At 33.3% G+C, this 16,410-nt stretch overlaps 1 protein-coding gene across 1 annotated transcript; it reads right to left on the reverse strand.

The window, feature by feature from the left end:
- Positions 1 to 603: 603 nt before the first annotated feature.
- LOC124535219 (soluble guanylate cyclase 89Db-like) lies at positions 604 to 14,449 on the reverse strand. Its single transcript, XM_047111342.1, has 14 exons — positions 14,368 to 14,449; positions 10,534 to 10,611; positions 9,558 to 10,270; positions 9,018 to 9,211; positions 8,367 to 8,491; positions 6,462 to 6,593; positions 5,857 to 5,958; positions 4,539 to 4,705; positions 3,601 to 3,874; positions 2,994 to 3,137; positions 2,496 to 2,619; positions 2,195 to 2,304; positions 1,406 to 1,495; positions 604 to 756 (listed from the first exon to the last, which is right to left on the reverse strand). Exons 1-14 carry the CDS (start codon positions 14,407 to 14,409, stop codon positions 655 to 657), a joined length of 2,397 nt encoding a protein of 798 aa, XP_046967298.1. The 5' UTR covers positions 14,410 to 14,449; the 3' UTR covers positions 604 to 654.
- Between the last annotated feature and the right edge of the window lie 1,961 nt (positions 14,450 to 16,410).

Raw genomic sequence — 16,410 nt, forward strand, 5'->3', positions numbered from 1 at the left:
GAAATCCACCCCCATGATATGGGTATCAAATGAAAGAGTGACAAAACGCTCCAATTGTAACTTTTAGTGCGCTCTAAAAGCGTGTTTAATGTTATAAATATATTTTTCTAGTCTCATGATAAGTGGTCACATCGCCCATAACGTTGGTTTTGTAAGAATAATAACTATCCCATACTTAAAGATGATAATGGAACTAAGTTGTTATGTCACGTTACTCCTGTAGTTACACCGGCTCGCTCACGCAACGCAAGGTTTAGAGCATATTCCACGATGCTGCTCCAAAGTGGGTGGTGGATACACACTTGGCAGAACTTAGTTGAATTTGGACATACGCAATATCCTTTATGATGTTTTATTCACAACTCAGCACGAGATTAATCATAAACTCAAAATAAGCGCATCAAAATTCTGTGGTGCTTGCCTGAGTTTGAACCCGCATCTGTCTCTGTCTCTTGATACTCTTGTCGTTGTTATAATTAATTTCTTACAGATTTTACAGGAGATTCATGGGAGTAGATTTGATATAATTATCAAGTATACTATTCGTACTAATGGTATATGTTTTCTCAATAGGTTAACATAAAGTTGTCATAACATAGAATAATATATAAGATATTCCAGCATTCCATTACTCAATGGATACTTCAATCTTCTTCATTCTTCGCCACAGAGAGCAGATAACATTTGTAGGGCTTCGTCTTGCTCTTTCTCTTCGATTTCTCCTTCAAGCCAGAAAGTTTCCATCATCCCTTTGCCCTGAAACATTTAATTGAAAAAAATTAACAATGATAATATTATTACATTTTTATAGATTTTTACATAAACGTTGTTAAATGTGTACGTAAAATATATTTAAAATCTAGTAATACTTAAATAATAATCAATAAAAAACTGATCCCAATGTAAGTAGCTAAAGCACTTGTGTAATAGTTACCAGAATTACATAAATATACGTCATTATTTGTGAATAAAAAGTGCCGATACTAAATAAAATAACTAGGTAATGAGTAAATATAACGATAGGATAGTTTTGCGAATGCTCAGAAAAATACAGAACGGTCTTTGTTCGAGTAGACGATTAACTTAAATATTTTTTACTAAGTATACAATTATTATTATAGCCTATTTTAAACGTGAACTGTTATTTTGTATCATTTTGTGAACTAAAAAAAATTAAACAGTTTTTTCATTTCAAATATTAGTTGCTATTTTGTTCCAATTTTAATTTTACATAAGTAAACCATTTTTAAATTCACACTGTAGATATGGTGTAAAGGTATAACCTAGTAAGTTATGTTAACTGTTTATTTTTGTAGTATATCTCTAAGCATTACTCACTGACAAAGTCCACGAACACATTCGTACATATACCTAACGCAACAATAAGTATGTAATAAAATCTTACTTTGACTTTGATGAGACCTCTGCGACGAAGCCTAAATTTTCCTGCTGGAAGTTCAGATGCAGTCTGAGAAGAGATCTGGATGCGTCCAGGCTGATGACAGATTAAAAAATAATATTGTTATGTTATAATTGATGTATAATGATATTGGATTTGAATATTTAGATCTCAACCAAAGATTGAGTGAGTCACTGTAACTAAAGGCAATAGGGACTTAACACAGTTCCCAAGGAAAGAAGTGGTTACTATTTGTTACAGCGGCAAGTCAATGTCTGGCGTTGATAGAGGACCAATAGCACGTCTGCCTGCCAAATTCATAAAAAAATATTAATATAAGATCGTATCTTTAAATTCAGCTGAATAGGTGAAAAAGGAAAACATCTCCAGGACTGTAAGTGTCGAATAAAATTTAGCCACGTGACCGCAACGGGGCAGCTTGGTGGTATAACCATTTTTTATCAAGACAGTTGTCTTTTCCCAATGATTTATTATTTATAGTAATGGTACGGGCATATTATGCAGATGAATGAGAACTTTGTTGTGAGGAGGGGTGTTGAGTATGGACGTGGATGGATATAAAGGAAGGTGACGACCAAAGAAACGATGGATGGATTTGCGAAAGACGATATGGCTGGAAATAATGTTTCTAGTGAGATGACGTTAGACAGAAGTATGAAAGAACTTCTTCTTTGTGCATATCTTCATGCGCTGAACCCAAATAATATTGAGATAAGGGCAGGAGGATGATTATTGGCTGTTGCTGTGATAAAGAGACAAGCTCTTTTTAATTACCTCGCTCGTCGTTTGCATCCGGCTAGCAGTGTTGACAGTGTCGCCAACCAGACAGTACCGTGGTTGCCGGAAACCGAGCACAGCGGCGTAGCACAGACCCGAATGAAGACCTGTAGGCAGTTTTAATATCATTATTCAATAATAAAATAAATAATACACCTATGGTGTTACTTATATTTTTAATTAAATCACTATATAATAACGATTAGTTTAATTATGGACACAAAATCCTTTGTCATTCCGTGGGTATTTTCTCAAACCTTCAGGTGCTATCATAAACGAAGTATAATAAAAGAAGTACCTATAGTGAGCATGGGCAGCGCTTGCGACACCGCCAACGCGGCGCTCGCCGTCGCCTGCGCATGCGCGCGATTTTTTTTAGGCGCGCCCGAAACCACCATGTATACCGTCCCCACTGTTTCAACCTGTAAATGTATGTAATGACTATGATATATTTATTGACTCTTTTTGGAAAACGTCACATATACACAGGGTTATTGGTAATTTGACGTATTCCCGTTAGTAGTTAATAGGGATGACCATCTGCGATATTTTTAAGCATGCAGCAAAAGTGAACTATTTTTGAGTTACCTCGTTTTTAGATTTTTCTAAATTTATTTGAAAAAAAGGTTGATTAAAATCAATTTAATTCTTCTATACACGTCGAATTACCAATATCCTTGTACATATTTTCCAAAAGTTTTGATTATTATTTTTACTAAGTATAAGTTTTGTTAACCTTTTGTAGATTTGGTATACCACTAAGTATATTTAAACAATAAGCAACAATACCAGTTACCTTGTAGACCCGATGAGTGTCTAGCAACCTGTCGATCCTGGAGTACACATCGTTCATATAGGCGACTGTTTGCATCACATCAGCTCTCGTTATCGCCTCATTGAGTTGCAAGCCGCAGAACATTATTGTCACTGAATCGAATTTCTAATAAACAAACAATTTTTTATATTATTTTTAAAGGCGATTTAACACTTCTGATACACGCTTAAAGTTTTTTTAAATGATAACCTTATAACATTTATATCAAGTGTAATAAAAATTGAGGAGAGACCCGGTGGTTAGAACGCTTTCATTTTAACCGATGATTGCGGGTTCAAACCCAGGCAAGCACCACTGAATATTCATGTGCTTAATATGAGTTTTTAATTCGGCGGTGAAGAAAAACATTGTGAAGAAACCTGTATGTGTCAAATTTCATTGAAATTCTGACACACGTGTATTCCACAAACCCGCATTGGAACAACGTGGTGGAATATGTTCCAAAGGAAGAGAAGGCCTTAGCCGAGTATTGGGAAATCTATAGGTTGTTGTTGTTGTTTTGTTGTTTGAAAAGTGATTGTGGTAGAATATGAATTACAAATATCTAATTATATTAATTTAAATTTACCATAGGAGGCATCGAAGATATCCCAGCCCGTAATTGATCGGCAATACTCTTAGGTATCATTGAGTACAATAATTGATCCCCTCTCTTCTTCCACTGCTCGACCAGTCGGCAAGATTTCTCCAATGAAAGACTTCTTGTTTCGGCTTTTTCAAAGAGCAGTTCCAATCGTGAAAGATGTTGCCAGCCTTGCAGGAGCATTTCTTTGGACAACCCGTGACCGTTCATGTCTGCTAGATAAAGCCCCGCTTGTTTTAACTCTTCGAGGTCGTTGAAACTGTAATGATCAAATCAGTTACAAATATACTACTATTATTTTTTATGATAAGTCGAAATAATATTTCATAATAAATAAACAATATTTTGGCGTCTTCGACACTTAGTTACATTTTGTATCGGTAGCTGCACTTGAAGAGTTGTTTTGTTCAAAGCTTTAGTACGCGCTTACTAACTGGCATGTATACCATTTTTAATTTTTATGCTGTAGATGTGTGTCGTTTTTAGATACTAGTTGAACTTGCACTTGGCATTTGGGAACGACTCATTGGCTTAGATAAGGTACTTTACTTGGTGGTAGGGCTTTGTGCAAGCTCGTCTGGGTAGGTACCACCCGCTCATCAGTTATTCTACCGCCAAATAATAGTACTCAGTATTGTTGTGTTCCGGTTTGAAGGGTAAGTGATCCAGTGTAACTGTAGGCACAAGGGACATAACATCTTAGTTCCCAAGGTTGGTGGCACATTGACGATGTAAGTAATAGTTAATATTTCTTACAGCCTCATTGTCAATGGGTGATGGTGGCCACTTACCATCAGGTGGCCCATATGCTCGTCCGCCAACCTATTCCATAAAAAAAAATAATACTTCTAGCACCGGTTCAAGTGTTTCTTTTGGAGATGTACAGAACTGTTGAAATAAAATATAGTTAATATTACACTCACATAGGACTGCATAAAAATATAAGAGCGTCTATTTCTTCGAGGAAATAAATGGGTCCCTTGAGCAGGACGGCTCGCGCGCCCTGCGACCCGCGCCGGGAGTCACTGACGCAGCGCGCACGCCACCTCATTAACTCCAGTTCGAACATCATCGTCTGCATACATACCACCTGGAAATTTGACCTCAAACTTTACTATGATTTAGACGTGGGCTTGCTCCTTATTACTAGCGACACGCCCCGGCTTACAAATACTACAGAAATTTTCTTGTTTCTTTACTACATTGTCCATGTATTATATAACAAAACCTACCTCTCGAATCACGTTTTCAAAATCCGTCACGTAATTTGAAAAATCTGAGCGTACATAGGGACAGGTAGCGGTAAGCGATTTTGTTTTATACTAGTTAATGACGCTTGGCCCTTGGAGTAGTGGTGCAAAAAGCTTCATCAAAAGTATAACACCTCGCCTCATTACCTCCACTGGTGATAGGAGGGTTGGTTCGTTTTTTGCCCAGAGGATCGGAATTGCGTTTCAACGGGGAAATGCTGCTAGCATTCTCGACACCATACGCGGTCAAGATTTATACAGTAACTAGTTTTAGTTCATATTTGTATATATTTAAGCATATAATGTTATTAGTTCTCGTTTGAATGTTCAATAACTGACAAAATGAAGTTTTGTTAATGAGGCCGCTCATATATAACGTCAAAAAATTGACAATAAGTGGACTATTTCACTTAAACAATAATAACCCGAACAAAAATCTTCGCAGGTTAATATTTTTTGAAAACTTTAGGTAATATAGTAAAGAAGGTGGAAAATTCATCTAATAAGTCTTGCGGGTTTATGTGTACTAGCGGGTTTATGTGTAATAGTGTTGTAGCCAGAATGTTGTCTTAAATTTTCGCGATTATTACACATTTAAATAAAACTAGTTATAACGGATTTAATTGCGTATATTTAATTATTTTGGACATCCCGTCGTTTCGAGCACTTTACAGCGTTCGTGGTCGCTTATAACTAGTTTTATTTAAGTCAGAAAGCTATTTTATTATAGTTCGCTACTTGAGTTCTTAAACACGAAATAAGAAATATTAAACGGTATACATATTTGCAGCTAATAAAATTTATCACATTAGACTTGAATGGTCAGTTAGAATTCGCTATTTTATTTCATCAGTTTGATCAGATCTTTACAACTTATCATTTATGTGCATCTGTAAAAATAATATGATTCGATTTTTTTAAATATTCTAATATTTATTTTTAAATATTAATTTTGTAACGCGGCATTTCGTAATATCATTGTTTTATTTACCTTGTCCCATGTAAACGAAACTTTAGGTTTCCTCAAACGGAGAATCTCATTTACAGAGACTTTTTCAATTCGATTGTAAGGGCCGCCCCACGCCTCCCTTAACTGAAATAGATTACATTGTTAACAAATGGTTATTTATTTCATATTATACCAAATAATACATACTCTTTCATCTCGGAACAAAAGCTAACAAATCGTAACTTTATCGTTATCGAATCGTATATCACAATCGTTATCGTTTTGTTATTCAGTTGCAGTTGGACCAGAATATATTAATGCTCCTAGCAATGTCTTTTCACAATCTGTACCTCCCTTTAATAATAATAATAATAAGTCATTTATTTCAGGCAATTTGTCCATTTTGTAAGTAACGATTATCTTATGTTCTTATAATAAATAATACTAAAGAGAACAAAAGCAAAAATAAAAATTAAAAGAACTGTTAACAGTACTACTGCACCATCCCTTTAGATATTGCACAGCAGTGTTTAGTAGGATTGCTAACAAAATTTATCAACTTGAATTATATGGACTATTATTTTTAGTGTCATATCTATAGGAAAAATAGCCGACAAAAATTACTATCTACTCTATTATTGGTTTACCTTTTCACCAGCTTTTATTATCTTCATCTTTCTATCCAGCATAACGCCGAATGGAAACAATTGAAGCAGGAGGGAAGCTGGCACAGCCGGCAGAAGGCAAGGGAGAGATTTGCGAGCCATCAGAGATTGAACCTGCAAATTGATTTTTATTAAATATTTACAGTAGTAACATTAGATGTCTTTAATGAAATTCCGCAGATTTTTTTTTAATTTTGCCGTTTCGTTAAATCAAATAATTTGTAAAAAATATAAAATCATACATTCAATACAAGCTTACGAGATTATAGATGATAAAAATCTTGGAGCTAATACTTATTGTCTCTCAGACTGGATACATATATTAGTTATATACATACATATATATAGTATAGTATATAGTTATATAACTTTGTGTTTTAAATGTAGGAATTATCTAACTAGTCCTTCTCGGATCCTGTGGTGCCTTCACTTAATATAGCTTTCTAAAAGCACGATTTAAAAGTGTTTGTAAATGCCTACTTGAGTGTAGTGAATTTTGATTGACATAACATAATAATAACTCCTAACGGTATGGTTGTTAAACATTATGGCCGTTAAGGATGTCTTGTAGCAATAAAATAATTTTAATCGCTGTACCACTCAAGGTAAGCAATTATAATTCAAGTACAATGGCTCATACACTTTTAAATCTTTTCCGTTATTGAATAACAATATTTTATGAAGTCGACACGCGAATATTTCTGCAATATTTTTGATACTACAATTGTGTATGCATTTCAACATGTTGTTATTTATAGTTCGAATACGAGGTAAAAAAAAAACAAATATAAATAAGTGGAAGTAAATAGTTCGTCATATGATTTAGTGGAAGCGCAAAAAGTCAAACTTGAAAATCTACAAGGATTTCATATGAGTTTTCTCCGCCATCTTGAAAAAATAGGATTATTTTTTAGTCCTTTGTTGCTACTATTATGTTACTTGTATGTTTATTACGCTTTATTCTGCGGACAATGGTAAATATTTCTATTTTTTGGTGCAGTGTTTTGTTGATAAGCAGTATTACAATGAAAATTATAATATTATTCTGACATTACATTTAGGGTTTTAAGAGTTGTTTGAAATGTATTCTAACAACCCAACATTAATTCCCATTAAAATAAAGTCCCCGGGAATACATGTAACTTTATTTCAGTTCCTTGTTATGATAATAAACTTGCAGAAAGTTTTTTATGATAACGATAATGCTTTTATCACGGGTACATTTAAGTTTTATGACTTTGTATAAACATTTAATTCAGGGATTTAAAAAGTAATATGATTGTATTTTGATATCATATAACTATACCTAAGTATGCTTTTATTTTCTGTCTAAGGATATAAATAGAGTCAAATGAACTTTTTTCCAAAAATAGAACTAATTGTCACCTGCAGCTTTACTCGCGTGTTATGGATTTGTATGTGTAAGCCATAAAAAAGGAACCTTTGTCCTTTGTTATTCACGTTTGCGACATATCCAAATTAATCAAATGATAAAGTATTTTGAAAATAGACGACTAACATACAAATGTAGTACTTTAGTTAATTATATTAGTACAGACAGATGTACAATTATAAACTAAGCTCTTAATTTGCGTTAGTAGTATTTGCCTGTATATGAACTGAAAAATCAAAACTTCTTTGGTTCATGTGATAAACCTATTTATACTATTTTACGATCAGTTTCGTTCCAACTGCTAAGTTTGTTAACACTTTTTGCATATTTATATTTGATTTAAGTTTTGCTTTTATTTGTTGTTTACTATTAAGTGTAATTATAGTTGTTTGTGTCCAAAATAAAGAAATAAATAAATATATAGAATTTGTTATTGAAATGAATAATGTAGATCATGATTATATAAAGGCTTATGGCTTAGAATTCTTACTTACATAGTCTCCGTTATCGAATTCCAGTCTCAGAACGGCTACATAGTAGTTACCCTCCAAGCTCTCTTTTACGATGGATACCTTCAATTTTAGCGAGAAGATGTCTTCTGCTATTTCGTATAGCTGGCCTGTTAATTCAAAATAATTATTTTAATTAATAAAAAATTAAACAATACGAATTTCTTTTAAGGTATGTTTGTTGCTTGCTTTTCCGATTTTGTATTCAGACATTATTAATTCCAATCAGCATCTATAGCCAATTTTTTAGATGACTTTTTTTTTAAATATAGATGTTATTAACTAATATGATTTGGAGACTATTTCATAATTCCATTCCCATATTTGGTTTTAATTTTCTTTTTGGATTACAAAACAAGAACTAATAAGATACTTTTTTTATAGTGTAGGTTGGTGGATGAGCAGATGGGCCACCTGATGGTAAGTAGTCACCATCACCCATAGACAATGACGCTGTAAGAAATATTAACTATTCCTTACATCTTCAATGTGCCATCAACCTTGGGAACTAAGTTGTTATGTCGAAAAATATATTAAATGTTAAATAAAATTATATTCATTGATTTGGCTCGATACAATTAGTAACGATGTTATGAATAGGAATAATAAAAATTAATAGTATATTAATAGTCGTACCCATGAGATAGTGAGTGTACCCAGCTCTTCCGCTACTGTACACCAGCTCGGCGCCATGTCTATGAGCTCTTGTGAGCTGCATGCTCGGCGAGCGCATGCGCGGAAATGTAAAGCGCATACGCTGGTGAATGTTGTCCACCGACTGGAGAAACGTACAAAAATATCTACCCGTAGCGCGAATCATAGTGTCATAACTAAATGAAGAGAAAATAGGAGATCATGAATCAATATAGAATGTATTAGGTACATTATTTGTACGATTGACCTTATTAGCCTTTCAATTAATAGCCTAGCCTTTTACTTAACACGGCCTGAAGAATGATAATAAGTAAACTTTAATTTATAAAAATTAACCCATATAACTATGTTCTTCCCTGTCATAACCAAACTAATTATATTTATTTCCGAGAAATTCAAAACTTTAAAAGCAAATAACTTTAATCCCTATGGGTGAGTTCACCTTTTTATGTGCAAACAGCAAGGCTTTTGATTGAAAGGCTAATAAGAGTAGTTCACTCAGAGGTATATACCATAACTTACCCATAGTTTGAAAAGAATTTCACGAAACATCTACCAAAGAAATGCATTACTTTTTCAGGTGTACCAAATTTTTCCTTCAAAATATTCAAGCGGTCTGCATTTACCAAACTTAAGCTATTTAACCTGGGTCGGGCGGGGACACCAGAACTACGTCTTCGGTAGACATCTAACGCTATGGTGCAGCTATTCTTCCTCAAAGTGGATTTTAACGAACTTCTCCTACCAGCATTTGCTACAGAAGAAGGACATTCAGGTTTCTCAGATTCTTCAACATCATCTGTTTCAGGGATAGTTTCTTCTGCTTTCTCTCCATCTTCTTCTAAGTAAGCATTACGCTCTAAATGAATCCCTAAGCTTCGTCTATCTCTAACTGTCATTTGGTACGGCACTATAGCCAATTCCTCGGATTTATTTATTTTGTCAGTAGATAGAGTAGTGGGTAATGGAGATCTTATTTCTTCTGACGAATTGTAAGCATCGATTTCCTTCTTTGTAACTGCTGTCAGGGCATTAGTGGCCGTGAAGGGGCATTTGAACGTTTGTGTTCTGGTGTCACCGTGAACTGAAGAACTACGCCATGCCGGTTTGGATTTTAAGGAAAGTTTTCTTGGTGCTGGACTTCCAGGTGTTGATAGTGACGGACTAAGTGTGTCTTTTGTCAAAAGTCTGGCTAGAGCGCAAGCCAGTCGTGGCATTAGCGTATCCGGATATTGCTAGAAAAATTTGATGATAGCTTGTAGTAGAAATAATTAATATTACAATAAAATTATATTAGAATTTAAATAAATTATCTTTCGTCGATTTAAACCGTTAAAATATGATTACAGTGTTAACATTTTAAAGTTAATCAATCTAAGGAGTATTTTGTTTTCTTTGTTTCTATAATCAATCAAAAAAAGTTTTTATAATAAGTCATGATTTTATTCGATACTTGACACATGGTTTTAATGATACATCCAAATTGACAAATACTTACTTGTCTCGTGATGAAGACGGTATTCCTTGCACCGGCTTCCCGAAGAATCGTCTCCCAAATTTCTTCCCCACATTCTTCCTAAAATACAGTCTTAATTATACTACGATATATATATATATTAGAACCTTAGTTACTTAATTAAGTGAATATCAAAAAGTACATGCTATGTACATGATGGGAGATAAACCTTTTCATGTTAGATGGGTTTCAAACATTACATTACGCTTTACGTTGCATTTGAATTCATTGAAATATGTATTATATTTATTATCAAATAGGAATGTTATCGTTGTCGTTATGAAATTAATTCAAAGTAGTTAATGATAAATTGGAAACAATTTCATAACTCTCTGCAAAAGTTGGTTCATTTGAAATGAATTATTATCGTCACTAAAAAAATTACTATCGATAAATAAGTATGGAGATTCTTGCGGGTACTTTATAATAGAATTTTTATTCCGCTAGTAACTTCAAATTCACATTAATCCTGTAGAGTTAAGATTCAGAACTAGTCATAAGAGCCTACTTAAATGAAGTATGTCGTTTACTTTGATTGAGTAATATCATAGTTCTTACAGAAGTATAGCAATGTGTTAATTTACTATTGTGAGTAACAAAGCCCTGCAATGGATAAATTATTATATAGGTTTATAGGGTTGTTTCTGGTTGATTTCGAAATAAGCATTTTATACGTCATCCTTCAACCAAACCCTTGTCAGTGCAAATGTGAAATTCAATATATAAGAATAAGTGTTCCTCAACTGTTCCGATCAATCTCTTTCGTGTCTTCTCCATCCTACGGCGAAATAATCTGTGCCCTGTCGCCACAACTAAAAGCCATTAAACCAAGAATTGAATTGAATTAGTGGGTAGAATAAGTGGGTAGTCTAATTTCTATATAATTTATGAGATTCTGTTCTATTTATTTTATCTTTTTTATTGTGGAATTATTTTATGTGTCTTAATCATTACATTACAATTGAATGTTTAAATAATTTACTAATAAATAATAAATTCATTTGGAAACTTTGTTTTAATTTTAGTTACATCAATAACAGGTATGACATGTATATATTGATTATTATTTTTAAAAGTGTAAGAGTAATTGAAGGTCGAATTCGGGTGTAACGTTTCATACAGACATGCACTCATATTATTTTCCAACAAATTATATTAGAACAACAACAAAGCCTCCTCTCCCTTTGAGGAGAAGGTTTAGAACGTATTCCGCCACGCTGTTCGAATGCGGGTTGGTGAATTACACATGTGGCAGAATTTCTATGAAATTAGACACTCGCACGTTTCCTCACGATGTTTCCTTTACCTCGCGTAGATGAATTATAAACACAAATTAAGCACATGAATTGTGAGTGGTGCTTGCCTAAGTTTGGTTTAAGATGCACGCGTTCTAACCACTGGGCCATCTTGGTTCAACAGTTTATAGAAAACAAATGACGTAATAACGTTAACGTTTAAAACAAAAACTATTTTTTATGACTTTATAAAATTAATTCAAATCTTAATCGCTGTTGAGTATAAAGTTTTTTGACTAATTCTTGATAAATCGTAATATATTATTCATACTTATATAATACATATTTAAAATTATATAAAAGAGTAAGAAAGATACATCAATTCCCACTAACATTTGCGTTTATACTATTAAGATACTTTGATATTATTTACATACAGAACTTAAATAAGTAGGTATATTCTTATTTGTATTTACTTAAGTTTATTTAATAGTAAAGTTTTTATGTTAGGGGATTAGTGTTAATTTAACACGAAAGCGCTACTTTCTGTCTCACGGTCAGACCCTTTTATGACATCTCTCCATTTTAGGCAACAATATTCTCTATCTTGTTATTCCTTCACGGGAATAGCGTTCGCTTAATGTTAATAAAATGTATACAAACAAAACTATTCTAGTCAAAATTGTTCTTATTTAAAATACTAAAAGTAATGAATCGTGTAAATACTATTTTTTAATTTGTATGTGATTATGGCCTTCATATTTATAATTCTTATGTAATTAAAGGTCAGTAAAAAAATATTATTATTTTTGTACGTAGTACAAGTGTTGTTTTGACTATGGTCGAAATGGTGATAAGAATCATACAAGCATTTCCTAGTTCAAATAACCTGTAATATAATTGTATAGAAAGGTATCAACAAAATTACTTCTTTAGTAATACAATATCGTAATAATTGTTTTAGAGTGCGTGTGTAAGATCGGTTATTGGCTAAGAATGCAGGAAGGTATGTAATAGTAGTCAGTCAATAAGAGTAGTTTCAGAAGAAACGAGAAAATAAAAAATAGGTATTGGAATCAATTGGTAATTCGAACGGTACGAACTTACCCCACTGATGATATGACCCTAACCCACTATACATAATAAAAAAAAAATAATAATCGAGAAATTGTTTTGGTATGCCGTGTTGAGTAAAGGGTACCGGTATATTGGCACCACTATTTGCAATACACCTTCGTGCACGGAATGTATAAAGAAAAAAATTGTGTATAAAAGAAGTGCAAAAACGCGACAAGTTTGCCTAATTCCTAAACTATGAAATCATATTTATTTGACGATATACTTAAACGAGTATCTTTTGATCGATTCTGATCTCGGAATGACTCTTATTATCCCATCAATTTCATTTATCCGATTGCCGGGCATAATTGAAATTATCATCGATTAATTTCAGACGGTTAATCGATTATTTTCACCGCCTATCACTTATTAATGGTACGCTGAACAAAGAATGCTCAACTCGGTAAAATTGTATTATAGTATCCGGAGAAATTGTCTTTAGTAATTAAAAGTTTCGTTATTGATGAGAGATTTTAAGGGAATTCGATTTCAAAAATCGAATAGAAATAATACATAATACAATTCATATGCCTAATAATGATTAGATAAGATGAACCTTCTTAGTTGATTTTAAAGGCAGCATGGTGTTTGGGCCAGTGTACAACAAGGATATGACTAACGGCTTTCTTTCATTTCTTACAACATCAACAACATCAGCCTGTAAATTCCCACTGCTGGGCCAAAGGCCTCCTCTCCCTTTGAGAAGAAGGTTTGGAACATGTTCCACCACGCTGTTCCAATGCGGGTTGGTGGAATACACGTGTGGCAGAATTTCTTTGAAATTTGTCACATGCAGGTTTCCTCACTATGTTTTCCTTCACCGATGAGCACTAGATGAATTATAAAGACAAATTAAGCACATGAATCAGCGGTGCTTGCCTGGGTTTGAACCCGCAATCATCGGTTAAGATGCACGCGTTCTAACCACTGGGCCATCTCGGCTCGTCATTTAATTTCTTACGTAGGGTAATAATGTATACTACATTGCCTAAACCTCACCTTTTAAAAAATTAAAAGCCTTTCAAGAAATTAAGTGGGTACCTAGGAGGCGCCTCAGTTTCCCTTGGCTTTAATAAATAATGACTTAATCACTGACGGAAAAATGTATTTTTTTGTGTATAAATTGCGGTTTTTTCATGAAAATCATAAATATGTAATCATAAAAAGTAAGAATTTTCCAATTATAAAAGTTGAGCCAAAATGTAAGAGCATTTTTTGAGATACACGAAGGCAAAAATCAAATTATTATTAAATATACAAACTTTACACGTACCTAATTATTGACTGTTGAAAATTTACACCCATTCGAAAAATAAACATACAGAAAATTGCTTTTCATCATCTTCGATCATTTTATTACACATATTTACAAGAATAAGTGTTTTATTAAAGTTTATATGAAAATGCGTCTGATTAATATTCAAAAATACTATATTTAATAATGAATATATTAAAAACTTACCACTATAAAGTGTTGAACACTCTCCAACAACCACCCGTACATTGTACAATTTTTAATTAAAATTCCAAATAAACTTTCTGATAACTTTCTGATAACTTTTAAAAATGTATAATAAAACACCGTTATCACTTCGAAAACTATATATGTCAATATGTATATGTATATCCATAGACATTTAAAATACAGGTACGTCAAGGACGACGTGCTCGTAAGGCTTTCGCGCTGCTACTGAACGGATAAGGGATGTTGTTTAAACTCAGTTCGTTTTTTCGTATTCAACTAACGACGCCTATTGTATTCCATATACACGTGTAATGGGCTTTACGACACCGCGTGTGCGCGATTTTATAAATTATTTATTGTTACGTGTCGCAAATTATTTCGCGATGTCTGTGCTTTGTTTTCATTCTTAGAGAATTCCCAACGGGGAGAAAGTCAGCGGTCAGCAGTAAAACATAATATAAATTATAATACGTTCTAGCTAAAAACATAATTTGGCAATATGCTATCATTGTCATCAACATTAACAGTCTAAATTTCCCACCGCTAGGCTTAGGCAGGAGGCCTTTTGAGGAGATGGATTGGATATTCCACCACCCTGCTCCAATGTCGGTTGGTGGTTAGGTACACATATGGCAGAATTTCGTTGAAATTAGTCAAATGCAGGTTTCCTCATGATGTTTTCCATCACCGGCGAGCAAGAGATGAATCACTTCAATTGGTTTGAACCCACTATTATCGAGTATGATGCACGCATTCTAACCATTGGGTCATCTCGGCTCACAGTGCCATTCATATATATTCAGAACAAAATTCAATAGTGTAAGCATTGACCTTCTAGTATAGTGGAATGTTTTAAAAGCTCTTTATCGGATGGAAAATAGTATCGAATGGCAATGACGGTTCTCTAGGGGAAATGAATTACCCCACCTGTCATGATAGGGCTAGTAATTAATTATCTGTCAGTTAGAAATGGCTCAGCGGTTATAATACGAAGATCGAGGGTTTAAGCGCGGCAGGCTTCAGTGTACTTAATTTGTTTTAATAATCTCACGATTACATCTTAGTGAAGTAAAATATTCAAAGGAAGCCCGCATATTTTGGTTGAATTTCCATTCTCTTAATCCGCATTGGTGATTCAACTGTTAAGAAATTATTATAAAAATTAAATTCATCTGTGGGCATAAGGCCCACCTGAAGAAGTGGTCATCATCGGAATATGAAAATTATAACAATTCCATTCCGAACATCAAATGCGCTATCAACCATGGAAACTAAGATGTTGCGATGTCCCATGTGCCTATAGTTACATTGCCTTCAAACCGAAGGAAAACAAACCCAAGTATTATTTATAGGCGTTAAAATAAATGACGAGTGAGTCCCCTAGCACAAAGCCCTACGTTCAAGTAATTTCTTAGTATTAAACACATTTTGATAAATAATAATATTGGTGTAACCATCTTCTCGTGTGTATATTGCGTCGTAATTACTGCCAAATGTTTTCAATTTCCAGACAGCATTGATATTAAATAATATACGAGTATATGTGTCGGAAATTCGTCTTAAAAATGCAGATTTCTTTAAATTTTTTCTTACTCTTATATAATGGAATTCGGAAATATCAATAGGTAATAATTAACTCAGATATCTCTTTTTCATTAGGTTTTCGGCTAATACTTACTGTGAAATTAATATGTTATGTTATATTTATAAGTAAAAAAAAAAAGATTAATTAATTTTATCTTTTTATTTCCAAGTGTGTCAGTAAATGCACAGATACCTACTTTGATCGAAGCCGCAGTGAGTTGTTAGAGTTTTGGGTATTAGAATAAAGGTATTTTTTTGGTCATGGCATTAGAGCGTTAAATTCAATTTTACACCACTGGTTCAGCAAAAAATTGAGTGATTCTGCCCAACTGACTAATCTTGCTTTAAAGATGTTTTTTTCAATTTAAATATTAAATGAACTGCTATCTATTGGTTACCTTACTAAACTAAAGACTTGATGAAATTTGATGTAACATTTGATAGGATCTGGAGGAT

This window comes from Vanessa cardui, chromosome 14 (assembly GCF_905220365.1).
Source record: "Vanessa cardui chromosome 14, ilVanCard2.1, whole genome shotgun sequence".
Classification (NCBI taxonomy): domain Eukaryota; kingdom Metazoa; phylum Arthropoda; class Insecta; order Lepidoptera; family Nymphalidae; genus Vanessa; species Vanessa cardui.